Below are 24,992 nucleotides of genomic sequence, written 5' to 3'. Positions count from 1 at the left end.
GGTCAGATCCTCACATTCCAAACCAGTCACATTGAAATAAGGTGGTATTGGGCTGTTAGGAAGACAATCCTGTCCTGATAGTGCCCATCACCACCAGATAAAGAAACAGATCTTAAGATGGTTAAAGAAAACTTAGTTTGATAGCATCCTGTCTGGCAAGAAATCTCTTATCAGTTGTTGTAGTTGTGAAACCCTCATTTCTGTATTGTTTTTTCTTTATGGGCCCCACTTTTCTATTGTTAATCTGTCTGGTTCTCTAATTGTTTCTGTCCACTGTATAATTAATTTTGCTAGGTGTAAATGAATTAGGGTAGTGGGATATAATTGGTTAGATAATTATGTTACAGTATGTTAGGACTGATTAGTTAAATTTCAGTAAAATGATTGGTTAAGGTGTAGCTGAGAATATTACTCTATAAACTGGGGTCAAGCAGGAAGTGGAAGGGAAATTGGAATCATGCTCGCTAAAGCAGGAGGAACAGGGACACAGGCAAGGCTCTGCGGCGTCAGAGCTGGAAAGGAGGGAAACGGGGTAAAGGCTCCGCAGCATCAGAGTTGGAAAGGGAACACGGGAACCGACTCTCGCGGCATATAGAGATAAGCCCAACTGTTATGAAGGGCTTCGGAATATGCTTGCTTGGAAACTAACCCCAATAAACATCACATTGTCCGCATTTCGGACTTCTGGTCTTTTTCTGCTTGCTGTCTGCGTGACAAGAACCAGGGAAGTGGGAAAGTGAAGGGAAAGCCCTCTAACAGTGCGTCTATGGCTTGTTTTGTTGCTGTCCATATGGGCATCTCCTTGAACACCCTCCCTTCCCGCAACAGGCAGGAGGAAATAAGAAAGTTTGCAGAAAGCTATGGAAGAGTCAAAAACATGGCATTCTTTGTGAAGAAGTCCCTGAGCAGAAACAGCAGATGGAGGAGACCATCAAAATGATCTACCAGAAGGCAGATAGTATTGATGGGACCCATCAGCACTGTACCGTTATGAGTCTCATGTCTAAGCGTATTAGTGCTGTTGCGAGTATATTGGGCATCATTGGAATAAATGAGGAATCTACCCCTAATTTATTCCTTACAACTCTCTAAATCAGGATCAGATTGCTCCACCTATCCCACTGAAGGATCTGGAGTGGCATCGATTCTGATTGGCATAAGAATGGCCATGGGGGGTCAGACCAATGGTCCGTGTAGCCCAGGATCCTGTCTTCCGACAGTGACCAATGCCAGATGCTTCAGAAGGAGTGAAAAGGACAGGGCAATGATCAGGTGTTCCATCCCCTCCCATCCAGTCCCAGCATGTGGCAGTCAGAGGCTTAGGGACACCCAGAGCATGGGGTTGCAGCCCTGACCATCTTGGCTAAGAGCCATTGAGGGACCTAACCTCCATGAAATGAGCATGGAACTCTCCCAGGACATAACCAATCTCACTCTCAGATTTAGGGCTCAACCAAGTTCCCATTGAAATCAGTGAGTATTTTGCCATTGATTTCATAGGGAACAGGGGCATTGCCTGGATTTTAACAAAGCCGGGGGGGAGCTGTCTGCTCTGTGTTGGAATATCCAGAGATAGGTTAAAGTCAAACATGGCCCAGCCTGATGAGAAACGTGATTCCAGAAGCACTCTCTAGGGATCTATGAGGTGCTGCTGGGAAGACAAATTGTGTGACCCCCATTCTGAGCATCACAGCACATGTCTATATGGCCAAAAAAATGCTGCAGCAGCAAGTCTTGGAGCTGGGGGCTACAGAGTCAGGTTTGTGGGGCTTGGGCTATAGCGCTAAAAATAGCTGGGTAGATGTTTGGGCTCAGGCTCTGACACCCAACCCTTTCTCCAGGCCTCAGAGCCTGAGCCTGGCATGAGGGCACCTCCCTACCGCCTGCTCTTAGTGTGAGGGAGCCTTATCTGCAGCTCCACCAGCCCCAGGCAACATAAGCACTCCCCTCTAGGTCTGTGCAAGCTCTGCTGTCTCTCTGCAGGCCAGGGATAGGCACACATACACCAAGCCCTGAGCCCCCTGGGCATCTCCCTGCAGTGTCCAGCCCCTGTTCCACTGGACTTTCACAATGTTCACAGCGATCTGATCCAGGGGGTTTCCTGTCAAACTCTGTGCACCCCTGTGCCCTCTGTCAGTTGGCATCAGGAGTTGCCTAGCTCACACCCTACCATTGCATTAACAGAAATGTTGCCTTCTATAGCATAAAAAATAACCTCCCCTGGCTGTAACAAGTGTATTTTTAAAGGCGGTACAAGGGGCTCTTCTCTCCACACAGAAGATCCTCAGACAGTGGTCTGTGCAGGAAGTGGATTTCAGCTCCTGGCCAGGGGCTGGCAGATAATTTTTCTGTCTCACTGAGTGAATCATTTTCCTTCAAAAGTTAGCGAAAGCGGGAACTGTCTTCATAATGGTCTGGGTAGGGTTTTCAAAAGTGGCTAGTGACTTTGCCCCAATTGTTGGGGGGCTCAGCTTGATCGAGACACCTTGAAGAGATTTGATTTGCACAGTGCTGAGCACCCACCTGCTGAAAACCAGCCCACTTTAAGGTGGCACAAGCTGGGCAGCCAAAAAGGTGGTACGCAAAGCCACAGGTTCTTTCGGAAACTCTTGACCTGCCAGTGTTCAGTAGCTGGTTCTCCCTTAAATCCTTTGTAAAAATCATCCAATAAGAAAGAGAGGGGCTTCAGATCTAGTTAAACCCATTTTAAGCAACCTCTTGAGGGCTCAGGAAAAACTGGTTACTAACCAACCAAGTGAGGAGAAACCCTGATGGTAAGGTGACCAGATAGCAAGTGTGAAATATCCAGATGGGGAGAGGGGACAGTAATAGGCGCCTATATAATAAGAAAACGTCCTGAATAGTGGGACTGTCCCTATAAAATGGTAGGTTTCAGAGCCGTGTTAGTCTCTATCCACAAAAAGAACAGGAGTACTTGTGGCACCTTAGAGACTAACAAATCTATTAGAGCATAAGCTTTCGTGAGCTACAGCTCACTTCATCGGATGCATAGAATGGAACATATAGTAAGACATATATATATACATACACACCTGCTGAAGTGAAGAAACAGATTGACAGAGCCAGAAGAGTACCCAGAAGTCACCTACTACAGGACAGGCCCAACAAAGAAAATAACAGAACGCCACTAGCCGTCACCTTCAGCCCCCAACTAAAACCTCTCCAACGCATCATCAAAGATCTACAACCTATCCTGAAAAATGATCCCGCACTCTCACAGATCTTGGGAGACAGGCCAGTCCTCGCTTACAGACAGCCCCCCCAACCTGAAGCAAATACTCACCAGCAACCACACAACAAAAACACTAACCCAGGAACCTATCCTTGCAACAAAGCCCGATGCCAACTCTGTCCACATAGGGTTCAGAGTAGCAGCCGTGTTAGTCTGTATCTGCAAAAAGAAAAGGAGGACTTGTGGCACATTAGAGACTAACACATTTATTTGAGCATAAGCTTTTGTGAGCTACAGCTCGCTTTATCGGATGCATTCAGTGGAAAATATATATGTCCACATATTTATTCAAGTGACACCGTCATAGGACCTAATCACATTAGCCATGCCATCAGGGGCTCGTTCACCTGCACATCTACCAATGTGATATATGCCATCATGTGCCAGCAATGCCCCTCTGCCATTTACATTGGCCAAACCGGACAGTCTCTATGCAAAAGAATAAATGGACACAAATCTGACATCAGGAATCATAACATTCAAAAACCAGTAGGAGCACACTTCAACCTCTGTGGCCATTCAGTAAAAGATTTAAGGTAATTTTGCAACAGAAAAGCTTCAAAAACAGACTCCAAGGAGAAACTGCTGAGCTTGAATTAATATGCAAACTAGGTACCATTAACTTGGCTTTGAATAGAGACTGGGAATGGCTGGCTCATTACACATGTTGAATCTATTTCCTTAAGTTAAGTATCTTCACATCTTCTTGTCAACTGTCTAAATGGGCCATCTTGATTATCACTCCACAAGTTCATCTGAACTAATTAGCCTCTCACAGTTTTGTAAGGTAACTTCCAACTTATCTGTATGTATATATACCTAGATCTATATCTTACTATATGTTTCATTCTCTGCATCCGATGAAGTGAGCTGTAGCTCAGGAAAGCTTATGCTCTAATAAATTTGTTAGTCTCTAAGGTGCCACAAGTCCTCCTCGTTCTTCTTCCTATAAAATGGGGACATCTGGTCACGCTAGGTAAGGATTGCTACTTCTGAATACAAGGGGCAATTCGAGCCCTAGGAGAGACTCATCCTTGCATGTGGACCCAGCCTGACAGCTCCCACAGGCTCCAGGGGCTCCTCTCTCCCTCATGTTACACACTGCAGATGCTGGAAATAGAGCTATGCCCTTTCCCTTTTACAGAGGTTGGGCCACCCTTCACGACCACTCCCCTGCAGTTTGTATGGTCTGGGCAGAGGAGGGGCTACAGAGCAATTCTGGCCAGGCAGCTCCAAGCTGTGACAGTAGCAAGAGAGGGGCGGGTGTCTGAGCAATAAACCGAGAGCGAGAGAAGGGGAATGGGCGGAGGAAACTAGGGAGGCAGAAACAGCAAAGAGTGAGAGAACAGGAGCAGGAAAAAGAGGCCCGGGGGAGAGGTGAAGGCACGGGGAGGAGAGCAAAGAGAGATCATGGAGCTGCTCCTGTGGCTCTGGTCCCAGCTTCGATCCTGCGGGAACAACCTCCCAGCCCTGGGCATAGCCCTCACAGTCTTCGCTCTGCTGTTTGATTTCCTGAAGCGCAGGAAGCGCTGGAGTCGCTACCCACCAGGGCCGAGCTCTCTGCCCTTCCTTGGGACCATGCTGCAGATCGACTTCCACAACCCGCACGTCTCCTTTACCCAGGTCAGTGCCAGAGGGGCTGGAGAGCCCAGCGTGCTGGGGAGCGGGGCTGGTGGTTCGTTAATGCAGCTGGTGCGGGCTGGACGGGTTATTTGACCGGCCCGGGGCTTTTCCAAGGCAGGAGCCGGCAGTGCCCCTCGGGGCGGGGGGGCCCTAAGGCTCTCTGCTTCTCTGCTTCGGCCTTGCTCTGGCTCCGGACCCCAGAGGGCAGCATTCCACTCCGGAGTCCAGCCCAGTTCTCTGCAAAGGTTGTGATAGCGCTGGAGGAGTGTGACCCCCACTGCGCACCCCCCCCCCCCCCGGGACACCCCCCCCCACCCGACTCTTTACCTTCTCCCTGTAATTTCAGTTGGAGACATTGTAGCGTGCTGGGCTGTTACGCAATATTAGCACTGTTAAACAGCTGCTGCATTCCCCCTCAGAGGTGGGTGCACTCAGTGGTGGGTGAAGTGGTCCCTTTATGTACCATCCGTATCCTCTGGGATGAAAAGGGCTAGCGAAAGATTTATCGTATATGAAAATGCATTTGTCTCTGCTCAGCTCCCTCCGTTCATTCCAAAGTTTCTCTGCTTTGGGGACGTGGAGGCAGGGACGACCGCTTCCTTGTAAGTCACCAGAGATGATTGAGCGTCTGAGCGTGGAAACCGGGTCTTGTTTTCACCATGCGGTAGAAAGAGCATTTGAGTTTCCAGATCAAATCGGATTATGACAATGCTAGCAACAACACTTTTGACCTGCAGCTGTTTTAACTCCACATTTTTACTAACAACGTATTATTCCCTTTTCTGTCCTTTTACTTACAGAATCTTAGAAATTAAAGGTAGAAATGGCCTATTCTTATCCACCCCTCTCCCTTCTGGTGGTGTGCCCCTGAGGGCTTTATCCCTTTTTAATAACCAGCAATGAGGCTTTCATCACTTCTGCTAGGACACTTCCCCAGTCTAATACACCTCTCGCTGAGGTTGTGTTTCTTGCTGTCCAGAGTCAATTTTCCATTATTTAGTCTCATTCCATTACTCCTTCAACCAACCTTAAACAATTTCCCTCTGTCCTTTCCATTTGCACCTTTCAGATACTTGCAGGCATCAATCATAGTCCCCTTCCTTAGATATTTGACCAGTCTATATATTTACCTCAATTTATCTTTCCTCATGAATCAACCCATCCAGCTCCCTAATCTCGTTGGCTGATGCCCATGTGGCTTTGAGGAAAGTTATTGTAGAAAAGCAGGAACACAATATGTTGTGCTTTGTGTTTTTCATGTACACAAAAAACAAGTACTTGTGGTTTTTCTCTCCCTAAATTCTTGGCCCAGAAAGGCATTTTCTCTTGTATGAGTGGACAATCCTCAAGAAATCCCACAAAAAGCTGAAAATAGGTTAAATTTTGAGCCTAAACTATTTGATGATTGTTTTAAACTGTTCTGCTTTGTGCTCTGCAATGCCTGTCTGTCACCAGGGTGCAGTGGCCCTGGTCCTCGCTCACATCAGGCACACTCTGTGCTGGCGGAGTGGTGCAAAGTAGCCTCAAAGCTAGTCTAGCCAGCCACAGCGCATTCAGCCAGGACAGAGGGATAATCCAAAAGCAATTCCTACGGGATGCTTTCCTGTAGCCCGGGGCATGGGCCACGGTTTTCAGTGCCCTGCAGAATCCCAGCTGCTGAAATTGCCTCTCATGGTTCTCGAAAACTGCCACAATTTAGAACGGCCTTCAGGCTAATCTAAATTACTGCAGGGGAACGGGACTGGCCTGGCACACATGACCAGGAGAGTCCAGAGGTATCTTAAAGAACTTTGTACTACCCTCTCCTGCGTTGCACCACACAATTGTTGGCTGCGGGAAAGGATCAAGGTTCGTAATTACAAACTCAGATTTGCAGCCAAGAACTTAGAAGCATGACATTCTCAATGAAGTTTACCTGGTTTGCTTTGGTCGAAGACCTGAAAGTTGCTGGGCACGAGCTGAACACCTGCAATTCCATAGGTGCCCCCTCCTCAGGTTTCCCTTGAGTGTGGAAAAAGGGCAGGACTTTTATGCGTCCCCTTTCTAGGCACGTCTGGTCTACACACAGTTTTTGTATCGAGTTATGATTTCAGTCAGGGATGTGATTTCTTCCCCTACCAAAATAGTTGAATCAGAGCTGCATTAGGGCACTAGTCAACGCCCTAACATTTCCCTTTGTCTGAGTGTCATTGCCATCTGCTGTAATGCCCAGAACAGCATTGGCTAGGATACCATCATAGTTACATTACATTTCATAGCGGCAATAAGCCATCTCCTGGCGAATGTATTTGGGGTAATGCACCACCCACATAGGTTAAGAGATGGGGCAAAGAAACGGTCACGCTTTCGGGAGTGGCTCATGAGTGAGAGTGCTCCCACTGCCCCGCTGCCAGAGCTCCGGTGGCGCTTAAAAGGGTCCAGGGCTCCCCGCAGTGGCCGGAGGACCGGGCCCTTTAAAGCACTGCCGGGGAAGCCAGTCCGGTCCGGCACGGCGTACTGACGCTTGCCGGTACGCCGGACCGGCTTACTTTCACCTCTGCCTCCTGGACAGGAGTGCTGGAACCTCGGTAGAAGTGTGTGGGAGAACATGGGGCTCTGCCCCCTCTGTGACCCTATCTTTCCTCTCTTCTTCCCCCCAGGCTCTGCCCTCTCTGTGGCCCCACCCCCTGCTCCTTCTCTTTCCCCTGAGGCCCTACCCCCCAGCCAGCCTGGAAGCCCAAGCCTGGCTGTGGTAAGAGCCACCCAGGGAGCCTGGCCACAGTTGAGAGCCCCCGGCCCCCTCTGTTCCGGCACCCCTGCTCCTGGATCATTGTAACAGTCTTACCATGGAGTCACAGAAAGTCCCCTTAGACTCTCCAGTCTATCTTGCCACTCAGACAAACTGAACTTACTGATAAATGGTCACCAAAAAAAATCACCCCACATTCAGCTTATTCCCGCTCCCAAGAGACCAGTCACTTACGCCAGATCAGTTGGTACCCTAGATCTTACACCAAAGACAACACCTGTAGCCAATCCTGTAATAAATGATCTAAAGGTTTGTTAACTAGGAAAAAGAAATTACAAAGTTAATTGCAGGTTCAAGCAAGCAAACATATACTCACAGATGAGTTACCATCTAAATCCTAAGAGTGACCAAGTTGCAGTGATGTGTCTATTCAAAGTGTCTTTCGGGGCAGACCCAGCAGGCAGCCCTGGGGATCTCTAGCCCTGTCAGAGTTCAGACAGCCAAAGAGATGGAAAATTTTCCTGTGACTTTGTTTTATTTCCTTCATTCAGCTTCCAAGTCCACAGAACAAGCTTCCTTGCACAGAGCATTTCCAAGGGGGGATAGGGCCATTAAGCAGTCCTTTGTATTGCAATGTTCCTTGACCCAGCTGATTTTGATAGTCCTTCTGGATGGGGTGGGGGAGGAGTCCTGTGCCTGGTTCACAAGCGCAGAGCGGACATTTGCAAAGTTATAAAGCAAAACGTACAGATTTTCTCGTGGCGTGGAACACCGACATTGCAAGTGAGATTAAAGCCTGCAGCAACTCACAAGCATTTCATAGCCTAAACATGAAATACATTCTTGTAAGACTAATACCTACTTTGAGCAAAGTAACATACAGGTGACCTGGTCTGGTCTCCAGCTATGAGTTTGTTAGTTCTTAGCTAGTGCCTGCAGCCTGGGCAAGTGCTGGCACCTTGTTTGCCAGCATCACAGGAAACGCCCTCCCCCACCCCCAATCCCTTATGTCAGTAATTTTTATTTTGTGTGTATCTGTAGGCAGCACTGCTGTACCCTCTGTGGTAATATCAGATTTTATAACCGAAGCAAGGTTGGGCCTGGTGAGTACTTGAATGGGATATCGCCTAGGCAAAGCCATGTGCTGCAGGAAGCGTTGTAGGAGGCTGTCTGTGTCAGTGGTTAAACCATTGCCACACCAGGAACAATGTACGCTTGGGTCTGTTATCCTTGAAGACACCAAAAGAGGTCCTGACCTCTGGTAGTTGTTAAAGACCCCATCTGGCTTCCAACGAGATATTTTCCCCTTTTCTTTTCTTGGCAGCTGAGTAAAAAATATGGAAATGTCTTTAGTCTTCAGAACTGCTGGACTAATCTGATAGTAGTGAATGGATTCAAAGCAGTAAAGGAAGCATTGGTCCAGAAATCAGAGGACTTTGCTGACCGACCATACTTTCCTATATATGAACACTTGGGTTATGGAGAGAACTCTGAAGGCAAGTACCTTGGAAACTAACATAGTTCTCTGGCAGCATTGCAGGGGGACTGGCTTTATCATTTGAGCTCCTGGAGAGGTTGAAGGGGACTTAGCGAGTGAGCTGGAGTCTGCCCCTGACGCTCCCTCTCACGAGGAGGAAGTCAGGCGAGATGGAACTGGGGACTCTCCTTCCCAACTTCAGCGCTGCAACAACTACTAAGACAGGGCCGTTCTGAAATGCTCAGTGGGATGTACATGCCAATCAATACCGATTGGCTGCCACTGTCAGAACTGGCGGAGTCCTACCCCTCACCATATGTATGCACCTTCCTCGGCTTGTAAAAAAAATAACCTCCTTCCAAGGAACCTCCAGGACCCAAGAATGAAAGTGGGGGAGGGTAGAAAGAAAAGCAACCTAAAAGGGAGGCTTGTTGGGCTGGAATCCTCTCGGGTTATCCCAGAGCACTTTCATTAGAAAGATTAGAGCTGGACAAATATCTATAGAGTCACATCTTCTCAACCATGGGCAGTATGTGAACCCCCCATTTGGGGAGGCTAGTTCCCTGCCCTGAGCTCTCTACTGCAGCTGGAGAAGCCCTGGCCAAGCCACCGCCGGCCTGAACCACCCCGAGCCCTGGCTGGCTGGAGGAGCTCTGAGTCCTCCCGCTGGCCTGGGGCCATGGTGGGGATTATTCGCAGAAGTTTGGGGAGGCTTAGCCTCCTCCAGCCTCCGTTACACACCGCCTATGTTCTCAGCTCACCCTGGCCCATACTCTGGCCAATGCAGGAATGTGCCCTATAGTATGTTCTCCAGTGCTTTCTCCAGTCCAATTTTAAATGACTTGTGGTGGGGAATCCATGAATTCCTTTGAGAGACTATTGAGTAGTTTAGTCGATCTAATCGTTGGGAAATGTTTTCTGACATCCAGCGTGAGCCTCACACCCTGAGGGTATAGCATGGCTTAGCTCCATTGATTGCATCCGGTTATACGAGCTGCGGATCTGGTCCTGAATTTCATCCCCTTACTCCTAGCTATACCTTGGACCTCCCTGAATAATCCCTCTCCTTCTGCACTAACCACCTACACCTATGAAAGCTGAAATAATAGCTCCCATTAGTTGCCATTTTGGCCAAGCTATACTTGGTTCCTTTTATCCTTTCTCAGAAGCCAGTCCCTCCAGCCCTATTTTGTTGCTGTCCAGTGAATTTTGTATGGTGCTTCCCAGAGGTTATTATGTCTCTTGTTTGTTAATATTTTCCAGGGGTGGTGCTTGCAAGATATGGTCATGCGTGGAAGGAGCAAAGGAGATTTGCACTCTCCACCTTGAGGAACTTTGGGATGGGAAAGAAATCCTTGGAGCACCGTGTGACCGAGGAAGCTGGATTTCTATGCTCTACGATCAGTTCTGAAAAAGGTTTGTGGCATCCAGGGAGATGGGGCAGAGGAGCCGTGTAACTTCCATAGATAAGGAAATGAAAGGATAATATGACTGATTATGAAGGAAGGAATAATAACACAGTATCTCACATTTCTACATAATCCCTGATAGCCAGAAGGATACTAAAGTGCTTTGGAGACCAGACACATAGTGATCATTCATCCAGCACTATCATGAAGCCACCTGTGGGGTCGAACCTGACAGCTGTTTTAACATGACAGTTTGTGATGGGAAGTAAAAAAAAACAACAAAACCCCGACACCTCCAATTGAATGTGCAAGAGGAATTTTAGGTTGGTAGAATGTAATTACCTCAACTGGAATCTGGTGAAGGCGTCAACACTAAGATGCTTCCAAAACATGCCATGACGTCTTTAAGGACGTCACTTTTATGCCTCAACTTAAAAATGTCTGTAGCAGCACAGTAACATCTGTCTGTACACAGGCGGCCCGGGTTCAGTCCCGAGGCAAGGAGATGAGTACTGTTACCTGCACACAATTCTCTGTTACTTGCACATTCTGGGGGCACCCACTTGACCCAGTTCTTAAGGCTGAAGGCGTAACCCTCTTAATTTAGACACCCACCCTTACCCCAATCCTAGGGCTCAGGGCATACCGTTTGGGGGTTTGCAAGACCTTTTACCAGTGAAAGAGCCTTACACAGTAATAACCTCTATTTATTAACAATTACCAAGCAGAATACACATGGTAAGCGTACAATGCGACAGGGCTTATCCTGATAGTACCACTGACTGAATCCGCAGCAGAAATCTGCAATTCTTAAGTTTTTTCCATGGTGATCTCTCTTCCAAGTATTGAGCAGGCCCAACCCTGTTAGTCTGTGAGACATCTTTAACTTCCCCAGCTTACATGAGCATGGACTTTCAACTGGTTGTTCCATAAGAAGTCTTGAAATGTTAGCGGTTCTTGCTCAGTATGTTCCATGCAGTGAGGGGCAGGCTACAATGATGTTGTGCCTCCTAATGTCTTTGGTTGGTCCTGTATGTTTTTCAGGTCATCCTTTTGATCCACATTTTCTTATAAACAACGCAGTTAGCAATGTGATCTGCTCCCTCATCTATGGTGAGCGCTTTGACTATGACAATAAGAAATTTCAGAGGTTGTTGCATTTGATTGATCAGGCCTTGAATGAAGAAGCTGGATTCCTGCCCCAGGTAACTCAGCATGTATGACTTGGTCAGTAAGAAGCTGTCATTTGATTGATCAGTAAGATTGTATTTTAGTGATTCTTTTCTGGGAGCCATAGAGTGTGGTTCTCTCTCTCTCTCTCTCACTCTCTGTTATCTTAGCTCCTTGTCGTAGTACCTTGGCTGCTGCGCATCCCTGGAGTGCCACAGAGCATCTTCCGATCCCAAAAGGAGATCCTGGACTTCACAAATGAGCTTCTGAAGGAGCACAGGATGACCTGGAATCCTACCCAAAAGAGAGACTTCACTGATGCTTTTCTACAAGAGATAGAGAAGGTAGGAGGAGAGGGGCAGGTGTAGATCTCTTTGGCTCTGTGAATGTATTAGTGATGGGAACACTCCGTTAGCTTCCCTTGTTGTCAAGTTTACAAGCATTCAGGGGTAAATGAAGAACTGAAGAAATGGATGGATGCAGCTTCCGCTTGCCTCGCTTCCCCTGGACTAGGGTCCAGCCCTCCATAGCGTCGTCTGGGGGTTGGTTAGCAGGGGTCGTGTCAGGGGGCGGAGGCGATGGTTCAGAGGTTCGGGGGGGTAGCGGTGAGGCAGCATGAGGGGCGGGGGGTTCTCCTTGGGGCGGGCCCTCTCCTATACCTGGTACTATCCTTGCCACACCCTCCTCCATAGGCTCTGCTGGATTGGTAATAGCAAGGCTGGGACTCTCTTGCTCGCCCGGGCATTGTAGGGAAGGTATCTCTTGGGCCCGGACGGGAGCAGCGAAGGGTCGAGTAGGAGGAGGGTTGGTTTTAGGTGCCGGGCAGCGAGGGGCGTCGGCAACGACGGGGCCGATGTCCTGCCGAGTCTCGGGGGTTTCGGGTGCCCCTCCCCCCCGGGCCATAGGGCAGTCTCTGCGGACATGCCCCGCTGAGCGGCAGAGGTAGCACCGGGCCTCTCGGGTGGAGTAAAAGACCCGATAGCGGGCTCCCTGGTAGGGGACTAGGAAGGACCCCTCGAGCGCCTCTCCGTCACGCGCCCCCGCCGGCGGTAGAAGCTGCACTTGCCGGCGGAACGAAAGGACGTGACGGAGGGTGGGGTCCTTGCAGCCCAACGGGAGAGGGCTGATGACAGAGACAAGTTTCCCCAGAGTGGAGAGAGCGGGTAACAGGGCAACATTGGGTAAAAAGGGAGGAACGGAGGTGAGGACGAGGCGAACGCCCAGGTCTTCTAGCGGCTCTAGGGGGACAAACACCCCCCCCACCGCCAGGTCCCTCTCCACCGCTTCTTGGGCGGCAGCCTCCGAAGCTAAAAAAAAACCGACCTTCCCATACATCTTGGAGGCCGCCACAATAGCTGTGGGTCCTACCACCTTCGCCAACGCCTGCACGTATGTCTCCACGTGGGGCGAGGTGGGCACCGAGAGGCAACGGACACCGTGCCTCCTGGTCAAGGTGGGGAAAGGGCCCCGGCCGCTGGTGATGGTAGCGGAGACAGGGGGTGACGAGGGAGATGACGAGGTGGCAGGCAGGGGGGAGCCCGTCACCACCCGGGCATACGTCCTGGGGGCCGGGGGAGGAACATTCACGGAGCTGGTGGAGGGAAATGCAGGGAGGGGCGCCACGGTTGATGATGAGGCCACAGCTGTGGGGGCAGCCCCTGCCATGGAGGGCCTAGTGGTTTTAGTGGGGCCCTTTCCTTTATTCCCGCCCTGACCTTTCTGGCCAGCTGGGGGTGGTTCCTAGAATCTGGGGGGACAGTGGGCGCAGCAGCGGCAGTAATCACCCTGGTGCCTCCTGCTGCCGGTGCCCCAATGGGGGGGGGCAAGTATTTTGACAATAGTGGTGGGGGGGACCTTGGGGGTCGGGCGGGGGGGGAGGTGGGGGAGGGACAGCTAATTTTGTTAGAGGGGCCTCACCCCTCTCATTCCCTGCCATTGTGAGCAGGGAGAGACGGGGAGACGCCGGAAGGAGGAGGGGGGAGGGGGAAGCAGATTAACCGCTCCTCCCTGCTGGGCTGCAGGTGTGCGGGGGGGTGCCAAATAGGTTGGACTGGAAGGGGGGAAAAACAAAAACCGGGGTCCGGTGATGGGGGCAAGCTGTAAAATAAACAATCCGGGGGTGTGTGTGTGTGTGTGGACCCACGCACGTTTGTCCAAAGAGTCTCGTTTGGTCGGCTATTGTGTCCGGTCCGAAAGGCAAAGTTCAAAGCAAACAGCTGGATCCGAAGGCAGATGGCAAGTTGCCAGCAGGGACGGATGGCGGGGGGGCCGTGACAGTTGTAGTAGTATGGGGGGGGCAGGCACCGATGGATTGGGGGGGCTCCGTGCCACACCCCCTCTGCCGCCACAAATGCAATTAAACCACAGTCAAACTCCCCCCCACAAGAGTGTAATTCAGAAAATTACTCAGTCTTATGGCTCCCTTCACGATGATTTGTAGCTTCCCTGGGTTATTTCTCCTGTCTTCTGAAATCTTCTTCTCCAGCTGTGTTGGCTGTGTTCCAAGGCTTCCAGCAGGCTGAGAAAAATTACAGAAATAAGCTGACAGCAAAACAGCTGGGTCTGGGGGCTTCCACTCCCCGCTCCGGATAGCAGATTGGCAATCTTCCCCCCCTCCTCCGGGGGTTTCAGCTGAGGCAAATAGCTGCGCCCGGGAACAGGCGTGGGGGGGTGCTGGTGAAAGTTGGCAGCTAACCAGCACTCAGCAACGGCAAAGAAATGGCAGAAAGACGAAACGAAACAAAAAGGCGTCTGGCCCAGTCGGAGGGGGGAACTAAGGCAGGTTCAAAAAGTAAGAAAAATCCAGGCCAGGGGGCTTTAGGAAAGAATAGAAAGCAGATAGCTGAGGAGCAAGCAAAAGACGTTCCGTTTCCCAACAGGGAAGGTTCCAGAACAATCAGGAACCATCTGGAGACAATTAAGACAGACAGGCTGATTAGAACACCTGCAGCCAATCAAGAAGCTGCTAGAATCAATTAAGGCAGGCTAATCAGGGCACCTGGGTTTAAAAAGGAGCTCATTTCAGTTTGTGGTGCCCATGTGAGGAGCTGGGAGCAAGAGGCACTAGGAGCTGAGTGTGACAACGTGGACTGTTGGAGGACTGAGGAGTACAAGCATTATCAGACACCAGGAGGAAAGCCCTATGGTGGGAATAAAGAAAGGGTTGGGAGGAGGTCATGGGGAAGTAGCCCAGGGAGTTGTAGCTGTCACACAGCTGTTCCAGGAGGCACTCTAGACAGCTGCATTCCACAGGGCCCTGGGCTGGAACCCGGAGTCGAGGGAGGGCCCAGGTTCCCCTCAAACCTCCCAACTCCTGGTCAGACATAGGAGGAGTTGACCTGGACTGTGGGTTCACGAAAACGGCCAAGCTGAGGGCTGCCGTGAAGCTCCAAGGCGAGCAAATCTGCCAATAAGCGCAAGACCCGCCAAGGTAGAGGAGGAACTTTGTCACAGCATATTTCAATTTTTCATTTAGAAATTACTTCATTTCACTTTTATTTTATTTTATTGTTTTATTTTTATATTTTATTTTTATAGTATTTTTTAAATTTTGATTAACCTGAAACCGTTTTTAAAAAACTTTCATTTTGTGTGAAATTTCTAAATGTCAGCTTCTTCTTCTGAGTCGTAAACAAAGCAAATTACATTGTAATTGGCTCTTAAATAGCATATTAGTGATTGCCCATGTGAAGTCTAAGTCCAAATTTACAGAATTGGTCTGAGAAAAATTGAGATAAGAAACCCTTAGAAAACAGACACATAAAATCCACAGCATTACAAAAGATAGCCGGACTACTTCGTGCTGCGATCCTGTCATATCTTGTACGCTAAGCACGGTGGCCCTGAAGAGTACTTGGTGGGGAGACTGTTGGTTCAGTAGGTAGCATTGAGGTCCTGTTCTCATAGAAGCTACCAGGGCAGGAATAGGGCCTGTCAGATTGTTATTCCCAGGTACGTATATGAACTTTTGGAATCCTGATGTTAATTGGTTGGCTAGCATGTTGGCTGCACCCTGCTCATTACTACATGGAATTTCTGACCTGATCAAGTGAGAGTGATCACACTGACCTCTTGAGGTTGCAGAGGCACAAATGTCTAAGACTGACTGGAGACCCTCCTTTAACTCTGGTGGCAAGAGACTGTGGGCAGAGTTTCCAGCATGTATGCTGAGTGTACTGAGCAGCATCAGCCAGTGGGAGTCTGCCGTGCCTGGGTACTCCTCCTCCGTCTTCGTAAACTCTTCCAGGTGCCTTTGGCAGTGGTGCTGGAACTGGGGGTGCTGCCGCACCCCCTGGCTTGAAGCAGTAATAACACAGACCAAATACATGGTTTCCAGCATCAGCACTCCCACTATAAAAATTGTTTCGGCACCCCTGGACTTTGGTGGGTCAGAAAATGCTGCTGAAATGTCCACCAGCGCCTCAAGGAAACTCTGCCCAATTCCTGACCCAGGCGTGACAGCACAAGCAAAAAAAGTTCTTGAAAAGGGGCCTCTTCCATGTTGCTCGGCAGGCAGTGCTGGCAGGCTGGTCACGCTTCCTGTAACGTGCAGGGTGGGCATGAAGCTTCCCCACAGTCAAAGGCTAGAGCGGCCACACTCTGGGGGGGTGCTAGGGAGTCTGGGATATGGTTGGTTTGGCTCAGGTCTGCCTGCTACTGTGTGGATGCCAGAACCCCAGGTTCACGCCTGGGCTCGAAAATTCTTAACGTAGGGTTGATAATCAGCATAGACTTCTGCAGGGGTAGTCAATAAATTTTTGTCAAGGTCCACATTTCTTGGTCAAGGTATAGGCAAGATCCAGACTGCAGAGGGAAAAAAACCAATAATAATAAGTATATAAAAAGATTTCAGGGTCTGTTCAAAAGCATCTAGCAGTCCAGATTTGGCTTGCAGTCCACCTATTGACTACCCCGGTGTAGATGCTCAAGCCCATGGTTCTCTAACGCAGGGTCAGCTGAGTCAAGTGTCCCGAACCCTGGGCTTATATTGCCTGTGTAGACATACCCTGTGTTTTTGGAGGAGAAGGTCCCGAGCTTTATTCCTGATGAAGTCTATGATGTGTGGGACAAATTGTTACTTTGAAATGTATGTGACCAAGGAGCCATTACAGCATGTGTTGTCATATGTACGTGTTTTGCTGTACTCTGCAAACAATTCAACCTTTCAGTCTGAGAATATGAATTACCACTATCTACAATTCTGCTCCTCTCTCCCCAAGAAAAATCTAGGTCAAATCTTGCTCTCCTTTGCTCTCTTCAGGCTAAAGAGCATGCGGGGAGCAGTTTCAATGACAACAACCTTCCTATGGTAACAGTTGACTTGTTTACCGCTGGCACTGAGACCACTTCCACCACCCTGCGCTGGGCATTGCTGTTCATGCTTCTCCGCCCTGACATCCAGTGTAAGCAAGGGGACTGGTGGAGATGTGACCGGTTCTCCCAACCCTGCATCTTCCACAGAGAACTTCTTAGCATCTGCTGTCACCTTTGTGTTCTGGGGGTATGAAGCTGCCATAGCAGCAGTCACAGCAGTGATTGGGGAATAATTCCAGTGGAGCACTCTCTGAGGGGGAGAGCAAAGACCTGTGGGAAGGGAGAAAGGAGAGAGCAAGCCTCTGTTCAAGATTTCAGTGTCAGAGGGAGCACTCACCACTTTTCTTCATGACAAGTGCACTTTGAGACCCTTGTAGCTACTTGGTAACTCTTCCTTCTCTTAGGGTCTCTGCAGGGATAAATGCTAACCTGCTTGAATGTGCTAATGCCAGAGGCACAAGTGGGTCAAATAGAGTATGGATAAGGTGGGATGTCTCGACCAATGAGCTTATTGGCCTATAGAACAGAGGATGACTATGTAAGTTGGGCTGAGTAACCGAAGATGAGTGTGCTCTCCTTCAGCTCCTAATTCCGCATTTCTCTCTTTCCTACTGTCTATGGGGCTTGCCCTGCCCCCTTGCCCTCAGCCAGGTAAACCCTGCCTCCCTTGCACTCTTGCTTTCAGGTGCTTTCAACAAACATATAAGACCTGATTGTGAGGTCAGGAATTAGTAGTCGGGAAGCAGAGCACTTCATTCTGGGGTATCAAAGAGGCTTTCTGGTTGTGTGAAGGTGAGAGAAATCAGAGGTTTGTCCACCGCCTCTCCTCACTGCTGGTTATCTTTCCTGACCCCTGAAGAAGTGCCCCAGACACTTAAAGCACCCACTTCCTAGAGATGACTCGCTTGTAAACTGCTCAGTGATTGGTAGGAAGGTGGCTAACAAACTCACCGAATATAAACCCAGCGCTGTACAAATAGACAGACCATTCCTGCCCCACAGGGTTTAAAGCCTAAGGGTAAATGCGTAGGTTCCCCATTTTTATGGTGTTGATGTACATCATTATGTTGCATTGAGGAGGATGTAAAGTGTCTTTTTCCAGGTAAAGTCCATGAGGAAATTGATAAGGTGATTGGCAGGGACAGGTCACCCCAGATGGAGGACCAAGTGAACATGCCTTATACCAGTGCTGTGATCCATGAAACTCAACGTTATGGGGATATCGCTCCTGTTGGATTGCCTCACATGACATACCGGGACACCGAGCTCCAAGGCTTCTTCATTCCAAAGGTATCTATGGCCAGGCAGGGGATGCAGACCTCCTCTCCCCTTGCAGACTTATGTCCTGCAGCTGCAGACATTCCATATGTGAATCTCCCCAAGGTTCCATGCAGAGGGGGGTGGAGCACCAGGCCCTGAATCACACAACCATTGGCGAGTTATCAAATGTGCAGTTTTAAAAGGCCTTGGGCTTCAGAGACAGCCTTGTTTATGTGGTTAGCTCCATCTTGAACAGGTCTTTGGATATCTGAAAAAACAACGAATTGAGTTAAGACACTACTAAGGATTTCAATCCTTACAGGGGAGACTGTAATTTTGCCTTGGGCACCTTCTAACATTCAGTACATCTGCTTGAAGGTGGAGAAAGGTAATGCTGACTGACTGTATAGAAACTACCAGTTAGGTCAGCAGTTCAAATCCAACACAGTAGCAACTAACACACTATTATCTGAAGGGTGTTCAGAGGCCACTGTGCATCTCAGTCCAGTTCCAAATGGACAAGAGACAATGACAGGCAATTACTGCCTTCTTTGGTGAGAGTCTCATTGGAGAGACCAAAGCCACACAATACTCAATTCCACTTTCGCCCCTAGAGGAAGCTCCTCTAGCTCAGGCCTGAGGCATGTGAGAGGGGAAAGATCTCGCTTTTTCTGTGAAGACAATGAGAATTGCGGTTTGGAGTCTCTCAGTCAGCACACTCTTACCAGAGCTAAAATTAACTTGAGAAAATATTTGAAGCAACTGGGGAGTAAAAGCAATTTTCATCTCCTGAACCTCATTAGACCATGAAAACACCCCTTGCATACTCTTAGTCTAGCTAGCATGCAATGGACAAGGGCTTTAGAGCATATGCTGTGCACTGGCTGGGGCCTTGAAAGCGTCCCACTCCATTGTGCTGTAAGATTATACAATGAGGTACCTGAGCTGGGTTCTGTGCCTTCCTCTGAAGCATCCTACAATGGCCACTGCTTGAGATGGGATATTGAATGCAGAGGGACTGGCCTGTTCTGGTGTGACAATTCTTATGTACCCTGTTCCTTCTCTGGGGTGGATCAGGGGACGACAGTCATCACTAACTTGACCTCGGTGCTGAAGGATGAAACGGTTTGGGAGAAGCCGCACCAGTTCTACCCGGAGCACTTCCTGGATGCAGATGGGCAGTTTGTGAAGCGAGAGGCCTTCCTGCCTTTCTCTGCAGGTAAATCCAAGGGGAGGAGCAGCTGGCAGAGGCCGTCCCTGTGGAAATGAGGCATAATGCATGAGATGTGACCCACTATAGTTATGGGAAAATGAGTCTCCTCTAAAGCAAGATGTCCCTCTCATCATGAGAGCAGCTTCCTCAAGGGGAAGATCAGTGCAGTCTGTGCTGAGCTGGGCCTGTTCTTCATGAGCATGCTGCATCTCCCCAGAGAAACTACTTCATACTCCAATAGACACAGGGACATACTGAATGCAACACATTAATCCCTTCTGCACTCTAACGGAAAACCTTAACTACAAGCCCAGGAATCTGTTTAGAAACAATGTGCACGCAGGTGAGGTGTGTGTTATTGGGAAAGGGATGAGGTCGTAGTTAAGGCTTTCTGTTAAACCATGATCAAAATTGCTGTGTCCCACATGCTTCTTTATCTGTTGCAAGGCCCCCTGATCAAAGGAAGGCGTTTGTTAGTGGAGGCTCTGGGACCACTGCAATGGGGAACATGGATCAGTCGGGGATAAAGGGGAGATGGATGTTCCCAGTTTCCCGTATGCTCTCAACTCACCAGAGAGATGGGAAGAGGGAAATACTGATTCTCGGATACACACCAAAGGAGGCCAGCTGTGGCTGGTGGAGGGTCTGTAGGGTCTGTCCTAACCCCTCTGGACACCACATCAGCAGCAGTGGGAAGCCTGAACCAGTGGGTCACTGCCTCTGCCAGGCTTGTACGAGTGCAGCCCAGGAGTCCCAGCAGTGTGAACCATGAGGACTTCGACAGGAGGGTCTATGCACTGAGCAGGATTATAGCTTTTCCACAGAACCTTTCCCAGTGACTGGTTGGTGCTCTCTAGGTTTGTTTCAATGCAGCCAACCGTTTCAGTGGCAGAGAGGGGTTGAGGTCCCATCAAAGAAAAAAATGTGACACAAACTTAGTTAGGCAGCTTCTAACGCATTTCCAGGATACTCTGGTATTGGCTCAGCGGGTACATCTACACTTCAGACTGGGGGTGTATGTTCCAGGTTGGGGACACATACCCACGCTAACTCGGTGATAGCATGTAGGAGCGTAGCCACTGCAGCGTGAGCAATGGGCGGGGCTGGCCGCAATGAGGATGATCCCGTCGAAGATGGTAGGTACCTGCTCAGGTGGCTAGCCCCTCCCACTGCTTGTATCCCCATGGCTACACTTCTCTTTTTAGCACACTAGCTAGCTCAGAGTTAATGGAGGCACGTCTCCTTGAGCTGGAGCTTACACCTACCAAAGTGTGGACGTATCCTTGGTTAAAAGCCACTTTTGTTTTTCATTTTATGATTTTATTTTAGCCTGTAAACAGGTAATTGAGCAGCCAACTTCCATTTGTGCCAAACTGCAGTGCAATCAGAGTTTCCCTTGCACCCTTTGTCAGTGCCTGCCTTTCACTCTCTCTGGAGCAGCGGTTCCCAAAGCGCAGCTCACAACCCCAAATGGGGCCGTGCCATCAGCACATGGGATCGTGGCAATCCTTTGTGTGCAGAGGATGCCATTTTGCTCTGTACAGCATGACCTCGCATGCACCGTACGTAGGAGGTCACACCAGGTGGGGGACACCATTTTGTAGAGCAAAATGGCGTTCTCCACAAGGGGTGAGCTCACACTTACGGTGTGTCTGAGATTGTGCTGTGCAGAGGACACCATTTGGCTCCTCCATGTAGTCTGGGATTCCGGACAGAAATACTTCATTAAAATGGGGTCACTCCGGAAAAAAAATTGGGACCTGCTGGTCTAGAGCCTCACAGAATTCAGGAATGGACTTTTGTTAGCTAGCTCAGTATTTGTACCTTAGCAGCACAAAGCACAACATCTCTGCCTTTCCTATTTGCTCAACAGCCATACTAGATAATAGTGTTGCCCCTTTCCAACGGCTGAATGGCTACTTGAAACTACAGTAAAGAATAAAATTGTCAGACACATAAACGAAGATAATTTGTTGGGGAAGAGTCAACATGGTTTTTGTAAAGGGAAGTCACACCTCCCCAAACTACTAGAAGTCTTTGAGGGGGTCAACAAGCACGTGGACAAGGTCCCTCACCAAAGGCTGTCATGGGATCAGAGGGATGGTGCTCTCATGGATTAGTAACTGGTTAAAAGATAGGAAACAAAGGGTAGGAATAAATGGTCAGTTTTCAGAATGGAGAGAGGTAAATAGTGGTGCCCCCCAGAGGTCCGTTTGGGGACGAGTCCTATTCACCATATTCATAAATGGTCTGGAAAAGGGAGTAAACTGTGAGGTGGCAAAATTTGCAGATGATACGGAAGTACCCAAGAGAGTTAAGTTCCAGGCAGACTGTGCAGAGCTACAAAAGGATCTGTCAGAACTGGGTGACTGGGCAACAAAATGGCAGATTAAATTCAATGTTGATAAATGCAAAGTAATGCACACTGGAAAACATAATCCCAACTATCCATGTAAAATGATGGGGTCTAAATTAGTTGTTACCACTCAAGAAAGATCTTGGAGTCATTGTGGATAGTTCTCTGAAAACATCCACGCAGTGTGCAGTGGCAGTCAGAAAAAGCAAACAATGTTGGGAATCCTTAAGAAAGAGAGAGATAACAAGACAGAAAATATCATATTGCCTCTATATAAATCCATGGTATGCCCATATCTTGATCACTGCGTGCAGATGTGGTCGCCCCATCTCAAAAAAGCGATATTGGAATTGGAAAAGATCAACAAAAATGATGAGGGGTATGGAACGGCTTCCATATGAGGAGAGATTAATAAGGCTGGGACTTTTCAGCTTGGAAAAGAGAAGAGTAAGGGGTGATATGATTGAGGTCTATAAAATCATGACTGGTGTGGAGAAATGTCGGTCACTGGTGAAAATGCACCACTTGTATTTGCCTCGAGTCCAGGAAACCAATGTCCCCAGATCGCACTTGAACCAGAATCTCCTGCCTTGTGGCATGGGCATGTTGTTCCACCTCAGATTTCTCTATCCAAAAGGCATTTATTTGCCCATTTAGATTCTAGAAGGCAAGAATTCCACGAACAGCATATGGGACAGATCGTCAACTGGTGTAAATTACCACAACTCCTTTTACATCGATGGAGTTGTGTCAATTTAACCAGCTGCAGATTTAGCCCTGTGCATTAGAGTGTCTCTGACCCTTTTGAGTCATGCTAACTAGGCAGTAATTCCCCTCTCCAAATCAACTGACAGAGTCCTTTGTTTTATGGTTTCCACTGAAGCTTCTCGTCCTGGCCACCATCAGAGACAGGGAATCGGATTAAACAGAGCATTGGTCAGCCTGGAGAAGTATTTCCTAGTTGTTCCTATTCACACAGGGTCTGGGAATAGGGAGACTCAGCATCTGCTGCATATGGAGGCAGATTCTCTGTTCACTCCAACCTGTGGGTGCGCAACTCCTTCAGTGACTAGTCATTTACATGTGATGTTGTATCCTCCTCCTCCCCTCTTTTCTCACTCCCACGCTTGCAGGTCGCCGTGTTTGCCTGGGGGAACAACTGGCCAGGATGGAGCTTTTCCTCTTCTTCACCAGCCTCCTGCAGCACTTCACCATCCGTCTCCCTGAGGGCCAGGCCAGGCCTCGAGAGGATGGACGCTTTGCCACGACACTCGCCCCCCACCCCTACCAGATCCAGGCTGTCCCAAGATAAGTGCTGTTTTCTGCCAAGTTCCCCTCATATATTTTAGGACCGCTGTAGTGCTCAGCTGAAAGATGCTCCTACTCCAACGGGGCAGCTTCTCCCGTCGGCGCAGTTAAGCCACCTCCCTGAGAGGCGTTAGCTGTGTCGATGGGAGAAGTTTTGATGACACAGCGCTGTCTACCCAGAGGTTAGGCTGGGATAACTATGTCGCTCAGGGGTGTGGAGTTTTCACACCCCTGAGCGATGTAATTATACCGATATAAGCCTGTCGTGTAGACCTGGCCTTAGTGTTGTGTCTGCTTTATTCTTTAACAGAGTCTCCTTGAGATCACCTGAAGAGATGGTATCAGCATTATTGGCTGTTTACCCATCAGCACTGTGTAGATCCCTGTCACGTATCAGTACACAACGCAAATGTGTAATAGAATGCTAAAGATAGCATCATTACACATGGATATCAAGAGCCTGGCAGACTTGTCACCGCAACACACAATGAGCTTAGTGCAGCTGTTCAAATGGGAAGCTCAGTGCTCTGAGCCAGCAGGGTGTGGTTTGGTTTTCTAGCACTTTTCCTGGGTATTCCCTTCAGGGCCGGGCCAATGCCTCCTCTGAGAAGAGATTTTGAAGTATGCTTTGCATTTGCTTGTACAAGCTGCAGACAGTGCTATTGACAGAGATTTACCTGCATTACTTCAGGAGATTTGATAAACAAAAATGGATCACTTCTTCCACTGATGTAAAGTGACTTCAATGGAGCTATGCCTATTTGTGCCAGCTGAGGATCTGGCCCAATATGTACTTTATAGTTTAGTGTAATTCAGGGGTGGACAAAGTACAGCCCACGGGCCGGATCCGACCCACGAGCCATTTTAAGCTGACTCTGCTCCGGCACTCCAGCCGGGGCGCTGGCTCTGGGGCTGCAGCACAGCCCCACTCTGTCCGGGGCATTGGGTCGGGGGCCACACCATGCGGCTCCAGGAAGCCACGCCATGGCCCCTCTCCGGCTCCTACACACTCCAATGGGAGCTGCAGGGGCAGTGCCTGCGGATGGGGCAGCGTGCAGAGCCATCTGGCCATATCTTGGCATAGGAGCCGGAGAAAGGACATGCCGCTGCTTCCGAGAACTGCTTGAGCTAAGCGCCGCTCGGAGCCTGCGCCCCCTGAACCTCTCCCCACGCCCCAACCCCCTGCCCCCGTCCTGATCCCCCTCCCACTCCCGAAACCCCCCGATCCTAGCCTTGAGCACCCTCCTGCACCCCAAACTCCTCATCCCCAGCCCTACCCCAGAGCCTGCACCCCCTCCTGCACGCCAGCCCCAATTTTGTAAGCATTCATGGCTCACCATACAATGTCTATTCCCAGATGTGGCCCTCGGGCCAAAAAGTTTGCCTGGTATAATTCCAGTTTTGATCTTATCTTTTTCGTTTTGCACAAACGTAATATGAAGGAACCACATGTGTACAGTGGGGTCCAAACACGTGTTTATTGGAAATATGCAACAAGCCAGGCATTCCTCCACCTACACACTGCTGCTCTGGTTGGGTTCTGGCAACTTCTAAAAAACCTGCACATGGGGACTGGAACAATAAGGCTCACAAACTATTTAAAGGGATATTACGCTATGCCTGTACATGACACCTTCCTTCTTCCATTGTACACGTTCCTTTCACTTTCAGCCCGGAAAAGGGTTAACACAGTTTCTTTGGAATAGAAACCTCTTCTGTTAGAGTAAAGCGACTATGGGAGGAATTGCCACTAATTTGCCTCAAAATATTGTGTTTTTTCCATGATAAGCCTGTAATTTGCCCTTGCAAAGGATTATTATAATTTGAGTGTTGTATACAAAATAGTAAAATTACGTTAATAAAAAGAGGATTCTTTAATGTT

General features: G+C 49.1%; 1 protein-coding gene across 1 annotated transcript; it reads left to right on the top strand.

Annotated features, from left to right (window-relative positions):
• Positions 1-4,486: 4,486 nt before the first annotated feature.
• LOC140904904 (cytochrome P450 2D14-like) lies at positions 4,487-24,992 on the top strand. The gene is made up of 9 exons (XM_073327259.1): positions 4,487-4,876; positions 8,929-9,100; positions 10,345-10,497; positions 11,535-11,695; positions 11,831-12,004; positions 16,921-17,062; positions 18,076-18,263; positions 19,311-19,452; positions 22,936-24,992. Exons 1-9 carry the CDS (start codon positions 4,664-4,666, stop codon positions 23,112-23,114), a joined length of 1,524 nt encoding a protein of 507 aa, XP_073183360.1. The 5' UTR covers positions 4,487-4,663; the 3' UTR covers positions 23,115-24,992.

This window comes from Lepidochelys kempii, chromosome 1, assembly GCF_965140265.1.
Source record: "Lepidochelys kempii isolate rLepKem1 chromosome 1, rLepKem1.hap2, whole genome shotgun sequence".
NCBI lineage: Eukaryota > Metazoa > Chordata > Testudines > Cheloniidae > Lepidochelys > Lepidochelys kempii.
This window is presented reverse-complemented; position numbering and strand designations above follow the sequence as displayed.